Source organism: Ochotona curzoniae, unplaced genomic scaffold (assembly GCF_017591425.1).
Source record: "Ochotona curzoniae isolate NIBS_2020 unplaced genomic scaffold, NIBS_Ocur_1.0 scaffold_4701, whole genome shotgun sequence".
Lineage (NCBI taxonomy): Eukaryota > Metazoa > Chordata > Mammalia > Lagomorpha > Ochotonidae > Ochotona > Ochotona curzoniae.
The window spans coordinates 2,951,311-2,971,137 of record NW_024467122.1 but is presented as its reverse complement, the minus strand read 5'-3'; the positions used below and the strand labels follow the sequence as shown (position 1 = coordinate 2,971,137).

The following is a 19,827-nucleotide window of genomic DNA, read 5'->3' as shown; positions in this document are numbered from 1 at the left end:
TGACCCGTGCTCCCTGCCATGATGGCCCGTGCTCCCTGCCATGATGGCCCGTGCTCCCTGCCGTGGTAGCTCGTGCTCCCTGCCGTGGTGACCCGTGTTCCCTGCCGTGGTGGTCCATGCTCCCTGCCGTGGTGACCCGTGCTCCCTGCCGTGGTGGCCCGTGCTCCCTGCCGTGGTGGCCCGTGCTCCCTGCCGTGGTAGCTCATGCTCCCTGCCGTGGTGACCCGTGCTCCCTGCCGCGGTGGTCCGTGCTCCCTGCCGTGGTGGTCCATGCTCCCTGCCGTGGTGGTCCATGCTCCCTGCCGTGGTGGCCCTGTGCTTCGCAGAAATCTGTTGTACCACCACCCACAGGACCATTTTGTCCTCATTCTCCTGCTGGCCTCACACTCTGCGTGATTCATCATTACTAACTGGACTATTCCTGGACTATTTTTCCCCAAGACCACTCACACCTTGTCTAACGGACCTGCCATGCAGTGGTACTGTGGACAAGACACGCCCATGAACAGGCTGAGATGCAATGTTTCTAAGGAACTGATCAAATCTAAATGCACTGAAAGCATTCCCAATGCCCAAATAACAAAGAAAATCGACAATGACGTGACCGACAATTTTATCAAAACATAAAACTCATCTAGCCATTGACAGGAAACAATTTGTATGACAAAAAAAAAAAAAAGGAAAAGAAGAAGAAAGTAAACCTCTAGGGGTTAACACAGTAAGTTAAGCCTCTTCCTGCGGTGTCGGCATCCCATTTGGGGGCCAGTTAGAGTTTCAGCTCTTCACTTTTGGTACAGCTCCCTGCTAATGTACCTGGGAAGACAAACAAAAATGGCCCAAGCCCTTGGGCCCCAATGCCCATGTAGGAGACCTGGAGGAAGTTCCTGGCTTTGGTCCAGCCTGCCCAACTCTAGATGGGACATCATCTGGGGAGTGAACCAGCTGATGGAAGAGCTCTCACTCTCTCTGTATCTCGCCCTTCTATATAAAGAATAGATCTCAATAAAAAGGAAGCCCCAGGGAGCTGAGACAGGAGGACCTCCTGAGGCGTGTGTCATTCCCTGCCCGTGCCCCTCGCATTCTTCCCTTCCCATCGGCCTGGGGGTCTCCCACCCTGACCTTGCTGCTCTCACACCTTTTCCTGCCACGGCTTCTCATTCTGCATTCTTAGCTAGGACATGTTAGACTTTCACGTTTAGGGGCTTGGCCCTGCGATGATTTAAGTACTGTTTACAGTGCTGTCTTTGTCTTGTGCTCACAGCCTGTCAGATGGCAGCTGTTTGTTCAAGTGCACACACTGTCTTTCTACGTGTGAACAGCTGAGCTCACATGACTGGTTTTAGGGATAAAAAAAAATTGTCAACACAAACTGCTTCAAAAAGTTAGTGGAAATGAATATGTAAGCTTATGTTGAGTAAACACTGAGTCCCACACACACGAGAGAGGTCCGAGAATGGGAAACGCATACTGTGAAAAAATTACACAAGGCTTTCCACATTGTCATGCCTAAATCATCTTTTAATTCCACTTTCCCACAGCCTTTCCAAGTGGCTTCATAAATTGACGAATTCTGTGATATCAGTCAACGGGGCATTTGGTGAACAGATGACTGGATTCACTGGCTTTGGTAAACCAGCATCAGCGCACACTGCCTGTACCACTCCCTGCCGAGGTGACCGGAAGCACACACACAGGTTTGAGCTTCTTAGAGACCCACACAGGGCTGCCCCTGCAACACCACAAAAGGACTGACCAGAAAAGGAAGCAAGCATGAAAACAAGGTCAAAAAGAGAGGGAAGAGACAGCGGCCAATAGGCCACACCAAGAAGGCCCTGGAAAGGGTTCGGGCGAGGGAATCGACCCGAACGAACTTGATCAGATACCCACAGGAGGCCCCGCCTGGTACCTCTGTGAAGGGAGACACCACCAGCTCTGTGCGCCTGCCAGCAGTCTGCATCCCAGAAGCTCACATCGCCAAACACTGCAGAATTATTCATAATGTAACATTCTCCTTTCTATCGGGACAATACTAAAAGCATCGCCAGCCCAAGCTCAAGCTAAATTTCACGGAACAGGTAAACAGGACAAATGTTTGGTAATAGCATCAACAACAGCGTGACCTCCTTCAACTCTCCACAACTCTAAGCGAACTGTGTTGTTTGCTGCACCGCTTTATGGACAAATGCAACCCAGCCTGGGAACAAGGGACTGCTCTTTGAGGCAAAGCAGCAGACACCATGCTGGACAAACACTGTGGCACCTAACACATGGTCCCCAAAAGCAAAGGTAAACACATCCACAGTGCTGGACAGAAGAGTAGAGTCCAGCTGTGAGTGGACGAGGAGACAGGGAGGAGGTCAAATGGTGCAATGCTGGGCTGCACAGGATGCCTGGAACTCTGCTGTGCAGCACGGGGACCAGTCACAGCATCATGTGGCAGCACTGGCCAGGCTGCCACCTGGACACTGCTTCCAGTCCCAGCTGCTCCAGCTCCCCGTTAGCACACCAGGAAAGCGGCGGGAGATGGCCCAAGTGCTTGGGACGGCAACACTCAGCCTGCCAGACCCAGACGAAGCTTCCGGCTCCTGGCTTCAGCCTGGCCAAGCCCTGGTTGTGGCATCCTTCTGGGGGGAGAACCAGCAGGGAAAAGAAGTGTGCCTGTCTGTTCCCCCATGTAATGATGCCTTCCAAACAATTATATCTTCCAAAATACATCACATTGAGGATCACAACGTTGCTGAGAACATGTTTTTCACACATTCTTGCTATCAAAAAGGTAACTGTGAAACGATAAGCGTGTTTATCACAGCCCACTATGTTGGCATGCATCATCTTAAGTAACGCCATTGAGAGAACAGAAGCGTGTGGGGGTGGGAGAGTTCCCAGGGTCGCACTTGGCTGCACACTGACCCACCACCCCCCCCCCAGTGAAAGTGGGCAGACCAACTCCAATCTAAAGCAAATCCCCAAAAGCTACAACACTGTTTCCTGCTAAAGTGGGGTACTGGTCCCATCCCCTGGACCTGGGGACTGCCTCAGCCAGTACACCCAGATGTTCTCACCAAGGTTGTGTCACAAAAGGTGAGCCGGCCCAGGCCGTGTGTCCAGGTGTGTCCAAGGCCGTGTGTCGAGCCCTGGACCTTGGGTAATCCTGGGCAACCTCAGAGGCCGACACATCCGAGCTGGTGGGGAGACGGCCCATGCCTTCCAGCACTCACAGGACCGCTCTCCCCAAGCTCAGTCAAAGCTCTCACTCCTCCCATGCTGAAGGCCCGGCCAGCCAGCACGCAGCAGGCACAGAACAAACCCAAGCTCACACTCTCAGAGCCCCTGCGTGGTGGAGATGGGATGCAGTTTGTTGGAATAAACTCTGGAATAGCACCCTTCCCCCGTCTGTGCCCGGCCCCCTGCTGCACATGCAGTGGTGACATGCGGCCTGGAGAGAGAAAATCAACTACCTCACACTGCAGCTGAGATCAAAACGATGCTGGGAACAGGCCCAGACCCACGACAGGACGGACACGGAGACAGATGCACACACACACCTGTGCCCTGTCAGCATCCAACAGAACCACACCAGCCAAAGAACAGGTGCCACACAGCGACAGCCTCCCTGTTGGTACAGAAACCAGCTGTCCATACAGCCACCCCCCGCAGGAGGGCCCGTGAGAGCCAAGGAAAAGGGGAGCGAGTGCACCTGGCTGGTCGGGGGCGGGAGGCCGGGCAGACCACCCAAGGCTCCCAGCTCCTTTCCTTCACACAGACCAGCTGCGAGTCCCCTGGGGACAGACGAGCTGACTCAGGGGACAGCGGAGCACCGGCACGAGGAGCACACTGCAGAGCCTCACAGGAAGCCAAGGCGCGTCTCCGAGGGAGGAGCTCCTTGGTGGGACTACTTCCAAAGCTGCCAGCACAAGCGTGGTGGATGCAAAGAAAATCAACAGAACCAGATCTCAAAGCTCAGCTCCATCCACGGGCTTGAGGGTGCCAGAGCCCACAGAAGGAAGGGAACAGCTCCCTGGAGTCAGGCTGGCTCTCAGGCTGCTGCACCCACAGACTGGCCCAGCAGGTCCTGCAGCTCCCCACTCCACAGCGATGATCTCCCGCCACCTGCTGTTCAGATGAGGTACTCCATGAGAAGCCAACCCCCAATTCAGCAAAGGGAACAAGATTAACACGCTGGGCGCTTTCCTTAGTCACAAGAAGGGACTGTGAATGTCTCTGCCATAAAGAAATGGCGGATATTGGAAAATATTGAGACATTTATCCAACTGAACATTACAAGATGTAAACACCAAACAAAATACCACACGGCAGCACACAGATGTACAATCTTGTTAAAATCTTTTAAATTTCAAAAACAAAAACAGAACGACAGACTAACCATCCGCTGGCTGACCCCTTGGGCAGGGTCACGCTAAGCCAGAGGCTAGAAACTCGAGCCGCAGGTGGCAGGGACCCGGGGCACCGGCTGCCTTCCCAGGGCGTGCTCTGGAGGAAGCTGGAATTGGGAACAGAGCCAGGACTCCAACCCAGGACCCTGCTGTGCCACGCGGGCATCCCACAACCTCTAGGCCAACGCCTGCTGGAGAGGAATCATTGCTGTCATTTCAAATGTCCGTAAAGAGTGAAACTGCTGACAAAAGTGTTTTTAAATTTTTATGAAAAAAAAAATAACCGATGATGACTTTTCAATGTGAAAAGACTGTGGCTGTGGCTGCCGGCATTTCACGCTGACAACGTCACAGCGCCAGGATCACAGGAACGGAGGCAGCTCCTTGAGCTGCTCGAACAGCCATGCGGCGCAAGTAAAGCTGTGTGGACGTGAGAATCAACCGGAGAGAAACACAGTGCAAAGCCAGGCAGAAGGAGAACACAGGCCAGGGTACACATCCCTCTCGGAAAAGGGAAGAAGCTCCTGGCTCCTGGCTGCAGCTCAGCTCCACCTCAGCCGCTGTGGCCATTTGGAGAGTGAAGCAACAGAAGGAAGATCTTTCTATCTCTCTCTCTGTAAATCTGCCTTTCTAAATGAAAACAAACCTTCAAAATCAAACAGAAAAGAGTGTAACCACTTACTAGGCCACAGTAATAGCATGTGTTTATCATACATGACTATGTTCCAGCTGCTAAGCTCTCCACACACACACGTGCACACACACGTGCACACACACGTGTGCAATCCCCACGCGTGCCCAGCCCAGGGCCCCTGCAAGCACAGCTGCGGCAGCCTCCCAGCAGGGCTGCATCCACACCAGCGCACAGCCTCGCGCGGCCCATGTTCCAAGCCTGCGGCTCTCAGGCCCACCTCGTGCTCTCACCACTGCACTTGACAGCACAAGGGAAAACGGCCAGTTCTGAAGGACATGGTAGGATGTGGGACGAGTCTGGTATGTCTGAGGGGATGGGAGGCGGCCCTGACCCCACGGATGGGGTCAGGGGATGCTGTGCTGCCACAGCAATTCTGTGCTACTGTGAAGTCTTACCACTACAAAACTCCTCTCACACGTAAAAGATGACCCCCCCCGGCCCGTCCCTCTGCCCGAGTCCTGTAAATGAAGCTAGTCTGAGAACCGAGGTCAGACACCTGCCTGCGGGGCTGGTGGGGACACCGGTTCGTGTCGCCGAGGATGCTCCACTTGCCATCAGCTGCTGATGACGTGGCCAGGAAAAGCAGCCGACAGTCCGAGTGTTTGGGCCTGCACCGATGCGGGAGACCTGGGGGCTCCTGGCCTCCGCCTGGCCCACTGGCCGCCGCACTGCGCAGTCTCCATCTTTCCCCCTGTCTACAACTGTGACTCCCAAATAGGTATTTTTTTTTTTTTACCTGTGCGGGTCCTGGTGCAATAACCTAGAAGCTGAATCCTTACCTTGCATGTGCCAGGATCCCATGTGGGTGTCATTTCCTGCCCTTGGAAGCTCCACTTCCCTTCCAGCTCCCTACTTCTGACCTGAGAAAGCAATTAAGGATGGCCAAGCGCCTTGGGACTCTGTGACTGCATAGGAGACTCAGAGGAGCTCCTGGCTCCTGGCTTCATATCGGCTCAGCTCTGGCTGTTGCAGCCCACGTGCTGAATAAATCAGAGGATGGAAGATCTTTCTGTCTCTCCTCTCTGTAAACCTGCCTTTCCAATTAACTAAATAACTAGCTAAATAAACATTTTTTAAAATCTACATGTGCTTGAAGTGCAGAAGCAGAGCCATTTCTGGGGAGAAGGAGGCGTGACTTTTCATTGCCTAAAATGCACAGCAGAGAGAAGCTCCTGTGCCCGACCCTGCAGCCAAAGCTGACTCAGACCCACCGCGCTATGGCCAACACCTGCACCAGCCTTTCCCTCCACTCTTGCAATTCTGCAGGCCTGCCACCAGAGGGCAGCAGCATCACAGTCATCCTTCAATCCAATGATGGTGAAAGAACCCAGGGCTTTACCACGGAGGGCAAGGCTGTCCAGGCAGGGCAGGCACCGAGCACTTATCTCAGGACCAGGAAGCCTTCCTGTATGAAGAGCTGACGCTCCAGCAAAGCCTTGTATGTCCTTCAACATCAGTCCTAATAGCTTAGGATGCCCAGAAGTCAGCCATGTTCCCTGGCTGAACACTGAGCAAAGGCCCAGTGTCCTCACGTGTCAACCAAGCTGTGTGGCAGCTGACCTGAACACTGAGTGGTCACTCTGCATTGCCGGTCTCAACCCTGCAGCAGGCAAGTACTCCAGAACCAGAAGTGATGCTAAGTCTTATTGGTGAGGAAGGAGCTTGCCCCAAAATATAAAAAGCAAAGAGTGAAAGGGGACATTGGCATGAAGTGGCATGGAAAAAACCAAAAGAAACAGGGTGGGAGGGACAGACTGGAGTGGTAAGAGAAGGACAAGCACACGACGACCAGGACAGACAGCAGGAGGCAGGTGGTGCGATGCTTGCCTCAGAGGACCCCAGTGCAGCTGTGCTCCGTCCGCCACATCTGAGACGCAGCGTGCAGCGTGAACACGATAGGCAAGCACAGATGTCCGGGAAGAAAGCACGGCTGCTTAATGCAACCGTGACACCCGGATGCTGGAACTGCACAGGCAAAGGCAGAAGGCCACCTGCCACGCATGCAAAGGGCATCCTTGGGAACCCGGAGAATGACGTCTCGGGGGCAGCCTTGTATGCGTGACCATGCACGTGTGCCTCCTGCAACGTGTGTTCCCAAAAGGACTTATTTAAGTGTCTGTTTATGTATGCATCTTTGCAGGCATTTACTTGAAAGACTGTACAGCAGAGGAAGGAAGGGAGAGAAGCAGAAAGCGTCAGAAAGAGGAGGAGGAGGAGAAATCTTCATCTGCTGGCTCCCTCCACCAGCCCAGGACAAAGCCTGCAGCCAGAGGCTCGGTCAGGTCTGATCCTTTGCTGCCGTTCTGGGAGCGTTAACGGGAAGCTGAGTCCAGGGCAAAGCAGACAGGACTTGGTCCAGCACTCCAGCAGAGGATGCCAGGGTAGGACAGGCAGATTCGCTTGCTTTGACACAACCCCAGCCCTGCCACAATGTTATTCATTTATAAGGATACTTCAAAACATCCACAAGGAAAAAAAAGAAACAAGTTGGTTTCAGTGCAAAAATTTTTGGAAATGTGTAGCTTTTTTCATAACACACATTTTTATGAACTTTTCGAAGATTCCTTGAATGGAGAGATTGTGCATTTGTTTGCGTTAAACCTATCCTCCAATTCCATTTTCCACAGGCCTTTTCACGCACATGTGTATCCATCTCCACAGCAGGCTGACGCCTGGGACTTTATTACTAAGCCACCCGGTGATGGTGGCTTTCTTCAATGACTTGGGATTCTCCCGGGTTTGGGGTGTGTGTGTGTGTGTGTGTGTGTGTGTGTGTGTGCGCGCACACACACACACACACACATTCTGTATAAGGGACAAAGAGCAGTTAACACCTGACGGCCCTGGAACATTCCATGCGACAGCTATCTTGCTTGGCTCCTTTCCAGACCCCACTGCACCCTGCTGCCAAGCTGGGACTCCCTTCTGATCCCTCCAAAGAAATTCACAAGAAATGCCCAGTTCCACCTGGACATCCTGAAAGGCCAGCTCTGTCTGAGGTGGGCAAAGGTGGGATCTAGAGATGGCACCCAGCACTCAGACACGATCTCCTCCAGCCCTGTCATGGAGTCGGTCACTGGACCCAGCAGAGCCTCTCCCGGCTGCCGCCCGAGGGTCCAGCAGCTGCAGCTCTGAGAGGCGGAGAAGCAGAGACAGGGACACAGCCTCCGTCTGCTGCTTTGCTCCCCACCCCTCGCGCAGCTCACACTGGGGCACTCCAAAACCGGCTTCTTCCTCAAAGCGACCAAGAACAAACACGAGTGGGCAGTCAAGATCCTGCAGCTGTCCTCTGCCCTCCAGGGCACCACATCCCAACAACCAGGAGGACACCCAGTCAAAATGGGAAATCAACACCCCATCTGCAAGCCATCGGTTCTGTAGAAGGCAAACGAGAAAGAACCACAGCAGAGACAGCGGCGAGACAAGTCGCCAAGAGTGACCAAGAGTCACGGTGCCGACAAGCAGCAGGGAGGGGCTCCACCCCAGGCAGCAGGCACAGGGCTGGGAGCTATTCACTGCCGACTCACAGCGCACGTCACTGCTGACTGGCATGGCTGCTGGGAGGGTACTGTGCCACATGCTGTTTTCAATGTCTGCACCACACTGTCTCCAAGCGGAACAGATACAAGAAGACGACCCTGCTGTTCAGACCTCCTTGCTCCCCAGCAGTCTTCTCAGAATCCTGCCTCCTAGGTGACTTTGACAGAGTAATCTAACTTCTGAAATCAGTCCCCTGTTTAGCTCCCCTTCCTCCGCAGTTGGACCATCTTGAGATGGTCGACACAGCATGGTCCAAAGGACAGCTCACAGAAGAATCCGTACTGAGCTGTGATGTCTGTGCTAGGCAGGAGCCCACGCGGCAGGAATTGCAAGTTCTGTCCTGTCCACAGAAGACACGTGAATGCTGAGGCCACACCTGCCCACTAACTTAATCCTGGTAATCAATGAGAATAAACTAACGCAGTCTCAGAAGCCACAACACACCACAGGCGTGAGAAACGACGCTGTTGGAAAGAGGTTCTTTTCTAAATGGATCATGACTAACTTTCCCCAGAAATAAGACACAGGAACAGACACTGCTTGTTTCAAAAGCAGTGCTGGGGGAAATGTTTTGATGGCCGCTGCATGTCCCACCTGCCTCACCACAGTTCCAACTGCAGACCAAGGACTCACAGCCCCACAGAGAAGGGCGCCTCCGGGGAGAAGCAGCCAGGCAGAGGACAGGTCCTCGGGACAAGGCGGCCAAGGCGGTCAAGGCAAACACTGACCCATAGGAGCCCCAGCACCGGACAGGAAATGCAAACACTTCTTCAGAGGGCTCGGAGCGTGACGCTGCCACTCCTTCAACTGCGCGAGAATGGACTTCAGTCCGAAAAGGACCCCTCCACGGCTGAGTGCAGCACTGCCACATTGCTAGCTAACAAGAACACGAGTAGCTGGCCACAGGACCAGGCTGGGAACTGCCCTGCAGAAGACAATGTGAGAAGGCCTGAAGGATGGGCCAGAGTCCCAAGGCCCAGCTTCCCGGGGAAAGGTGTTCTGGAACAACCCATGGGACGAGTAGCCGGGGCAGCAGACCCAGACATCAAGGCAGACAGCGGCCCCAGCTGCCAGACAGAAGACAGGGAGGAGTAAACACACAAACGCCCAGACCTCATGCAAATGGGATATTTTAAAAATTTGAAATCACATGTCATCTCTTCATAGCATACACTTTTTCATGTTCTTTTGAAGGGTCCCTATTTACATGGTTTTCAAAGCTTGTTTGCACCCAAATAAACTGACAGCTTAAATTCATTTTTACAGAAACCATTTCTTTTTTATCTGAGTGGCAGAGTGAGAGGCAGCTGGGGTGCAGGGGCAGGAACTGAAAGGTGGGAGGTGAGAGGGCAGGAAGGGAAAACTTCCAACTGCGAGTTCACTCAACAAATATCTGCAATGTCCTGGACTGGTCAGGCTGCAGGAAGGAGCCAGAATCCCATCCAGGTCTGCCCTATGACAGACAGGAACTCAGCTGCTGGAGCCAGAAACCAGATCAAGGAATGGAACAAGTCATCCCATGCGGGACTAACACCCATCTCACCTCTCCTTGAATTTTCTGAAGCAAAGCCCTCTTTGCCAGCCAGTGCTGTGGCGTAGCAAATGAAACCGTGCCAACATTCCATATGGGTTCAAGTCTCGGTAGCGCCACTTCCTATCCAACTTCCTGCTAACGTGCCGGGAAAGCAGTGGAGGATGGCTTAAGTGCTTAGGCCCCTGCTCCTTTCTGGGATATTAGATGAAGCTCCTGGCTCCACATCAGCTGGCTGCAGCTGTTGCAACCACTGGAAAACTGAACTAGCACACGAAAGATCTCTTTCCCACCACCCCTGCATCTCTCTTTCAAAAAAGCAAATAAATAAATGTTTAAGAAAAAAACATTTGGGGGAACCAAAGAAATCATACTGTTATTGAAAAGCCACAAACTGAGAGAGGAATTCTTTGCAGTATATGGAAACAAATATTAATGCTAAATGCGATCAAGAATATAAAAATTTAGACAAGAAGATCAGCTGAGAAAAGGGCACTTTGCACAGCTGAATGCCACAGTCCTCCACTGGCATTGAAGGGACAGGACTTCAGCATCCTTGCCCTACAGATGAGGGAGTGCTGACAGGGAACGTTCAAGAATGCAGCGAGCGAAGAGGACCCTGGCTTTGCCCAGGAGCTCTGGTGCACTGTGCTCTGTTGACACACACACAGGAGCTTCAGCACTCCCACTGAGAACGTGGGAGCACAACAGCTCTCCCACTGAGAACGTGGGAGCACAACAGCTCTCCTCAGCAAGGGAACAGGTGAAATGTCGCATGCCGAAGTGCAAGGTGAGAAGCAAAGGCGGGACCTACACACCCAGACCAGCTTGGCCAATGTTGAAGCAACGGGCAAGAGAACGTGTGCGGCTTACAGCGTGGCACTGCAGTGCCATCCCCCTTCTTGGTGTGACCACACGTGGTAATGCACACACACGTCAGGCACACGGTGCGTGTGAGGCAGCAGCCCAAGGATTCCAAAGCAGAACAGGGGCCCAAGGTCATTCCCAACCAACGTGCGCTCTCACACCAAGGAGCTACCGCGTCATCCTTGTGTGTGAGAAGCAGGATAGAGGGGCCACCTTCTTGAGCAGGGCTGTGACTCACGCATGTCCCGTCATACTTATGTCATTCTAAAGCAGCTTTCTTGCTGGTTGTAAGTTCATTTACTTTATTGATATGAAGGGAACAAATTTCACGCATTTCATATCCATAGGTTTAAGAGAATAATGCTCCTTGCTGTACCCTCTCCCCTCCTCTTATTTTTTACAATGATTTTTTTTCTTTATCATCATAAGCTTAACCTTCCACTAAAGAAAAAAATTCAACAAGCAGTAAGTAGGAAAGCTGCTATGCTTCAAGAGTCTAGAGGAGAATTTACTGGTCCCCTGCACTAAAAGAGTGCACTGGAAAAGGCCTGTGCTTGGAAAAGCTCGGAGCTGAGCTCCAGCATGGCCGAGACCACACAGCAACCAGAGCCAGGGAGAAGTGGAGGTTCCAGGCTTACCACACCGATCCCGCACGACCAGGTTGCGGCCTTCCTTCAGGTGTATGGTGAGGAGGTACGCAAAGGGGCTTGGGAGGCTGCTCACTCCATCGCCTGCTTCCCCAAGAGCCTGCAGACCCAGAAAACAGTGGGGTTAGTGCAACACAGGATCAGGCACAAGCACTTCGGGGATGCTTCTTCAATAAGCACAGGAGCCTAAGTGCCCAGCTGCTGCCCCCAGCTCCCGCTGCAGGAGAGCCTGGTGATTCTGCACTATGAACAAGTCTCACATGTTGCTTCCCAGTGACATTTTACCTGAATTCGGAGGCAACCATGCTTACATCCTTGCAAGAACTGCGAGAGCAGCCTGCCAGCCCTTGCAGAAATCCTTGCCCGAAGTGCGCCAGGTGCACACAGGGGCAGCCAGTGCCCTGGTTCCTGCTAACAGGCAGCTGTGTTTCCAAGCTCAGATGACGAAACTCCCCGCCTCCCCGCTGCCTTCTCTGCCTTCCAACCACCACCCACCAACTTGGGTAGCTACCGTGCACATGGAGCAAGCTCCAGGCCACCACCAGCTGAGCCCACTATACCTGACACATGCTCCTCTCATCAGTGCACCTGCTCACTGTGCATCCAAGACCCAGCACTGGTGACTCCTCTCCGCTCACCTCCTCAACTCCCATGGACCATGCAGGCCAACTCAAGTCTGCCTCTAAATATTGATGATGTGATCAGCCAGTCCCAATTTGTATCTTTCCTCCAGAGGAAAGGGCAGATGAAACCATTTGTCATTCAATTAATCGATCCTGTGGCTAAAATTGCCCTTGACAATCCTTTTGCACAAGCTCAGGTTGGTCCGGTCTCCACAGTCTCACTCGACCTCGCGGCTGCCCTGTATTTTTAGAAGAATCTACAGCAGTCTGACAATCAATAGACATGGAACAAATGACCTCCACCTACGTGGCCTGTTCTTCTAGGTGGGTCAGCCTGGCATTCCTTTGAAACGAGATCTGAACCCAGTTTCAACAATTTCATAAGAAACATGTATAGCATTGAGTGCTTGCCGTGTGTGTGTGTGTGTGTGTGTGTGTGTGTGTGTGTGTGTGTGTGTGTGTGTTTTAGGGAGTTACTCACAGATTGCTCTTCAAAATTCTGGGATGTCATAGACGCATTCAGATCCATACTTCCACTGAGCTTCTGCAAGTCAAAGAAGAAAACAAAGTCTGCATTACAGAAGCAAATGAGTGCCAGCCCTTGCAGGCAGCCTGGCTCAGGAATTTGCCTCTGGAGAGCCAGTATTTGCATAGCCAGGTTCAGTGTATGGGCTGCCCTTCCGTTAAGAACTGACCAGAAAAGGTGACTCAGAGTTTATATGGGATGCAGTCTCTGTCGCCTAAGACAAGGCAGCTCCACTCTCCTGCTGGCCCACTTGGGCATCCCCGGCAACTGCCGCTTCCCCACCAGCCCCGAACTGGGGATGCCACGGTTCTGTTCAGGTGAGTACATGGGGGCTCCCGGAGAAGGGGCGGCATGCAGCGTTCACAAAGGCTCTGACTTCAGTCACCGCATCTCCCCAGTCCTGGCTGCACAATTGCCTGGGCAGCAGGAGAGCCCTAACTCACCAGCTCAGGCTCAACCTCACAGCAGAAGCCATCAAGAATGGAGGCAGCAGGTCCTATGCCAAACAACCTTCCCCTGTTGTCCTTGCCATGGCCCGTGCCTGTCATACACAACAGCCCAGTGAGCGAAGCCACATGGCCTGAAGCCCTCTTTGTGACCAAGACCAGACCTTACTCAAGAAGCTCAATTCACAAAATTTCTTTACTTGCCTTGTATACCAGCAAACTCACTTCCTGACAATCCAATCAATTTTTCCTGTTAACACTTGCAAAGTCCATGTCTTCACACACATGAACTGACAAGCAGCCAACAGCATCTGTTATCTTGTGTTCCAAAAGCTCCCACCATGCCTCACCATGTCCAGAGCCGAGCACTGACAGTGCCAGACAAGGATCTCGATGATTTGGCAGTTTCTCCTTTGGAGCAGTGAAGGGTCTAAGACCATACGGGCCTCAGCTCTGTCAACGTTGCAGAGCCTTCCAGGCTGTTCCTACTGTACTCAGTGATGCCAATTAGAGACAGAACAAGTCCACATTTCCACTATCATTTACATGCCATCAAAAATGAGCACAGAGCATCTACTCAAACAGGTAGTAAGCCCTGCACTTACCATAATGGCAATCCAGTGTAAGGAATGACATTAATTCAACATTATGGCCGGTTGTACTCACAGCAAAGTCACACAAGTTAAAGTTATGGTTCCCACAGCCACCGTAACTGTCACACACCATATATACAGACCAAGGCAGGGAAGCAATTACCATAAAGAGCAACAAAATGTTCCATATGCACAAGAGAACTGGGCTAAGCTGCCGGGGGACACATAACTTCTCCCATTTCCCCCTACTCCAGGGCAGAAGCCAGGATGCCATCCACTCTGGGAAGTTGTGTAATCATCACTGTTTCAGTCAACCGAGTATCTGTGTCAGTGACCTAGATTTACATTTAGAAGAACACAGTTATTTCCTATTATGAATGCCAAGTACTCCACTACCATCACATTTATTTTACGTTCTCAAACGGCATCTTCTTTCCCCATTCTACTTCAACCAGAAGGTGACAGGCACTTGGCACAGTGGCAAAGACACCACTGTGGATGCCCTCACATTGGAGTGCCTGGCGTTGAGTCCCAGCTCCACATCCGATTCCAGCTTCCTAGCGCACACCACTTGAAGCACCAGACGATGCTGTAAGTGCTTGGATGCCTGCCACCCAGGTGGGAAAGCCAGATGGCATCCTGGGCTCCCGGCTCTTGCCTGGTCTTGCCCAGTTTTTGTAGGCATTCTGGGAGTAAGATAGCAAATGAAAGACCTGTCTGCATGAAATAAAAGATTCAAAAATCAACAAAGTTCACATTTTGCATGTACTGGAGTGTCATGATTTTTAACAAAGATACAATCACATCTGCCATCCAGAAACGCCCTTTGTGCTAGGCCGCTGGTAGCCACAGGCCTGTGTTCTCACAGTTCTATCCGCCCAGAATGTCAGATGAGCAGACTCACACAGCAGGCCAGCTTGGAGCCTGGCATCCTGCCCTGGCACCGTGCCTCAGCAACCCAGCCCCATGCTCATCGGTGGCACTGCTGTCTACTGCCGAGGACCACTCCACCCCACACACATGTGATAGCTTGCTTATCCAGTCAGCAAAGGTTCTGAAAACTCGAACGCATGGTTTCTAAGTACTAACTTCGGGCACAAACTTTGAATGTCAAAGTCAATAACTGGCAAAATGACAAAACTGTATAACTTCAAACATTCAGATTCACAACACTTCCACACTGGCATGAACACCAGTACAAGCTTACTCATCTCTCGCACAACCCTCACCATGGCTTTTCTGATCATTTTTTTAAATGATAGTGAGTTTGCAAACATTTTCACTCTAAACTCCTTACTAAACTGAAATTTATACAAAGACAGGACACATTTTGCATTCACCTCGGTCTAATAAGCTCTATCTACAAGAATGAAAACACATGAAAATTTAGCAGGATATGGAAGGCATGTGAATGAAGAGAAGAAAATTGAACAAAAAAAATGAAGAGCTCCTTGGGTCAGCAAGGATCTTGAGCGTGAGGAACCAGGTGAATCCACAACATTTGCCTTGGCACACACTGGATAGGAAACGCACACACATCACCTCCCTGTGGCTACCACACGACACAGGTAGCAACCGCACGAAAAGCAAGCAATCACTGGCTATTTAAACTTTACCAGAAAAAGCCGTAAGCCCACACTGAGAAAATCCAAGTGCAAGAGTGACACGATGAGTGAGAAGATCGTGTGTATTAGCTACAAAACCATGTGCGTGCATGAAGTTAGCAAACGGCATACATACTCAGTATACATTTAATGCTGCATCCGAAATCCAAGTTATCAATAACTTGAACACTTAAGTCTATAGGAATAACAAGCATCAACATTTACAAATACAGGAGTTGATAAAATAAGGGATCAGTTGGCCTCTTGGTTGCAACTAAACAGTGATGGAATGAGCAATGAGCTACTTGGACATTAAGGGTCAATCTGAAACGCTGGTTCAGAAAAAAAAAAGAATTCTGCAAGAGCTGAGTCTACTCCTGTTCACTTTTTTTAATAGATCTATTTTATTTAAAGAGTGACAGAGAGAGGGAGAAAGAGATCTTCCATCTGCTGGTTTACTCCCCAAAGATCCAGGCGGCTTCAGGCCAAAGCCAGGGGTCTCTTCCTGGTCTCACACGTGGATGCAGGGACCCAACACTTGGGGCACTTCCGCTGCTCCTCCAGAACATTAGCAGGGAGCTGAATCAGAAGTGGAATAGCTAGAAGTTGAACCAGCACCCCTAAGCGGCCAGCAATGCAGGCAGCAGCTTTAGCCCCTAAGCCACAATGCTGGCTCCTCCAACTTACTTTTTTTACATCACCTTCCAGGAGTATACAGGTCACACAACCTAGGTATGTGGATTTAGTTGTCCCCCACCCCATGTTGCAGTCTCTAAAAGGAATTACCCTCAAGGAATTACCCTACCTAATCTAGCATGCAAAATAAGTCATGCATGTAAACCGATGTCCTATTTACTGAGAGGACGGTGTAAGCAAAGCACAGCCCATGAGCCAGACCCAGCCTACCACTGCTTCCAATCAACCAGTGGCACCACTGCCCTGCTGCTTGTTTGTGGTTTGTGTACCATCTATGGCAGACTTCATGCTACGACATGGGACAAAGCAGCTGCGACAGACACCTCATGGCCCCCAGGCCCCTTTCTCTAAGACATTCCAACCACTCAGAGTTCTCCACCGTATACTTCACACACTTGGGACCTTATGTTCTGGAAGGTTTCTAGTGACAGCAGGCATTCTGAAGGAATAGGATTCTCTTTGCATTTGTTCAGCCTAATTCTAACTCTGAGGGTATTCGAAGCATTCAAGGAAGTTGTTCTTAAAAGTTTATGGAGGTGCAAAGACAAATTAAAACCCATACAGACGTTTTTCATTACTTACAATTTCCCAGGAGCTTTTAAATTTTTTCTTTATTCTAAAAGGGGAAATGCAAAGGATTGAGAGATAGTTCACCTCCTTGTTCACTCTCCAAATTCTGGCAGATGCTACGAGTGAGGCCACACTGAAGTCAGGACTTGGAACTCCCTCTGGGGCTTCCACCTGCTGGCAGGGATTCAGCACTGCAGGGATCATCTGTTGCCTCCTGGAGTGACCATGAGCAAGAGGCTGGAACCAAACAACCAGGGGCAGAGCCGGGACTGTAAACCTGGCACTCAGAGCATGTAGGCATCCCACATGGGACAGCCACTTCACCCCTGTGCCAGGAGCTGCCACATCCAGAACCTGTTAAAGATCTCCACAGGCACATCTGTTACTTCTCCCAAGGAACCTGCAGCCATCATCATTACCACCAATCTACAAAGGAGGCAAATCGAGGAGGTCTCTGACTACGAATGGAAGCGAGAGAGCCAGGCCTCTGTGCGTCTCCTAGGTATCCTACCTTCTACAAGACACAACTGGGCAAAAATACACCGGACACAAGTGGCCTGCCACACTGGGCACAGCACCACACCTAGCAAAGCTCTGACTCAGATCTGGAATCGAATTCCTCCTCTGCTGTTGCCCAGCTTTGCATCCCTCCAAGATCCACTGAAAACTGAAGATGGAAGAGGACCTCTCAAGGGGAAACAGACGGGGATGTTACAGGGCGCTGGGAGAAAAAGCAACTCATTCAAAGGATACTTCCTGAACAGGGCCAGACATGGTGCTAGGCAGACTCTAAACAGAATAAACCAAACAGGGGTCAGACGTGACCATATTTATATGACAATTACAGTTCCTCACAACTAACCTCTCAAGTCATATTGAACTGGTACTGCTCTATTTCAATATTTTATGTTTAAAACAAGGGATTATGTAGGCAGGATGAAGCAAAAGTACTGGATGTAACTGGCTGGCAATGCAGTTCCTACTCACGTGCCCTGGAGACGCTGTCTTTATAGCAAAGGTAAAGCCACGGCTGAGGGGCCCGAAGATGCTGCCACCTGCTCTTCCACACATCAGCCGTTCAGGTGTCTTCCCTGCCCACTCCAGGGCCATGTTCCTGCCAGCTGCAGCAGGTCTGACGCTCACCGCTGGCACCCACACACTGGCACGATGCTGCCCTGAGTGCTTGGATTCCTTGGCACCCTGCTCTGCCAGGGCACAGGGTGGCTCCTAGTCTTGTGGAACTTCACAGCCAGGATGGGAAAGCCCCGGGGACACAACCTCAGCAGCTGCTAGGCCACATTCATCCTGCCCCCTCCTCCACACTCTGGCTGTTCTGCTTCTGTGCTCTTTCAGAAATAACACAGGGGTCACTTCCACCAAGGAGGAGGCTTCACACACCTGCTGGTCACCCTCTGTCGTGCTTGCCTCCTTTCCACGAGTACACGTCTGCCTTTCTGGAGCTTAGCACAGTGATTCTCTCCTCACACTAGCTGCTTCTGGACCACACTTTCAAAACAGTAGCTCTTCATGCCCAGCACCCCCCAAGCACTTGACCGGCTTCCTTTATCTCCCTGACCCTTGACCACTCTGACCATGATAGCCCACCACTGTGCAAAGGGGAAGACCCTGGTCAGCTTGATGGACCACTGTGTCTCTCGAGTCTCCTATTCTGAGCTAGCACAAAGGCAGGTGTTCGGCAGATGGAGAATGAGGGGAAGAAGACACCAAACCCGTGAGGGATACGGGTGGTGGTTGACACAGCGCCTCCCTGACATCAGGATGTTGAGGTGTGATGTTTGAAATGAAACAAACGTCAAGAACGGTAGGCTCATGTTGAGTGGTTGACACATTTGCTTAGTTTTGCAGGCTGGGAGTTACTTCTCCCAGTGGTTTCACACTTTGCTTCTCTGTGGTCATTAAGCTGACACTCTGTGGTTTCCAAGCAGAGTTCCTGGAAACATCCCAGTGGGGAACTTCTACAAAGCACTAACTCACCCCACAACTAGAACCAAACCTAGATGCTTCCATCTCTAAATTGACACAAAATCCTGAAGGTCAGACCTCATTGTGGAAATACGTGGATCACTGGAAGCAGGCTAGAGAACCCTTCTACTCAGGATTAACAAACAGCAACGGAAGTGAGCCCAGTCAACCACTACATCCTATCAAAGGGCACAGAAAACATCTTCTTGGGACCGATAGCTCTGAGCGCTCCTGAGTGCCAGAAATAGTATCCACACTGTCCACTGGCTTGGGATTCAGATGGATGTAGGTATGGCTCCTGGCTCTGACATTTACTAAACAAATGGCATTAGGAGAGAGGCCAACACTCCACATTGTTCTAGTTCATTCTGCAAACAAGGCATACTAAAAATAACATTAATGAATACAACCAAAGTAAAAGCAGTGATTACATGTTAGCTATTCATGATTGCCACATCCTGGGTGAAGAACTTTCTATTTTCCAGCCTCTCAAGCATGCAAATTAACAACTGCAATCACTCTTGGCCTCACCGACTCTTACTCATCCCCCAAAAGAATCCTCTTCAAACTTTCCCGACCACCCCGCTCTACAGAGCCCACAGCACCTGCCACTCTCTCCATCTCATATCCCAGCCCAGAGGAGAAGCCTCCCAGCAAAGTCAGTCATTACTTCCAGTATCTGAAACTAATCTCAAATCTTCAGGCAACCCTTGGAGCAGAAACCGAAAGAAACTATATTTTCTTGATACTTGACTAATCTTAGAGGAATCACAGACAGATCTTATTAAATACTGGCTAGAGAAAGGCTCTCTGGGGACAGTTATATGAAGAAGGAGTAGTAAGGTAGAAAGAAAAGGAAAAAAATAAACTCCTACCCCTCCAAGCTTCTTTATCTTAGCTTCTTGTTTGACCAGGAACTGAGCATTTTTATTTACTTACTTATTATTGGGAAGGCAAACGAAGAAAAAGAGAATGTTCCAACTGCGTTTTCTTGGCTTGCTCTCAAATACCCACAAGGGCAGAGCCAGAGCCAGGAGCAGGACGCCCAGACCAGGTCTCTCCCACGGGGGCAGGGGCGGGGACACAGGTACTTGACCATCACTGCTGTCTCCC

At 51.1% G+C, this 19,827-nt stretch overlaps 1 protein-coding gene across 3 annotated transcripts in view; it reads right to left on the bottom strand.

Annotated features, from left to right (window-relative positions):
- MCTP2 (multiple C2 and transmembrane domain containing 2) overlaps positions 1-19,827 on the bottom strand; it is a 196,885-nt gene that overhangs the window by 128,857 nt on the left and 48,201 nt on the right. For all 3 annotated transcript variants that reach the window (XM_040969072.1, XM_040969070.1, XM_040969071.1), the window contains exons 3-4: positions 12,778-12,840; positions 11,665-11,773 (exon numbers count right to left, since the gene is read on the bottom strand). In XM_040969072.1, coding sequence (XP_040825006.1) covers positions 11,665-11,773; positions 12,778-12,840 — 172 coding nt within the window. The remainder of the gene's footprint in view (positions 1-11,664; positions 11,774-12,777; positions 12,841-19,827) is intronic.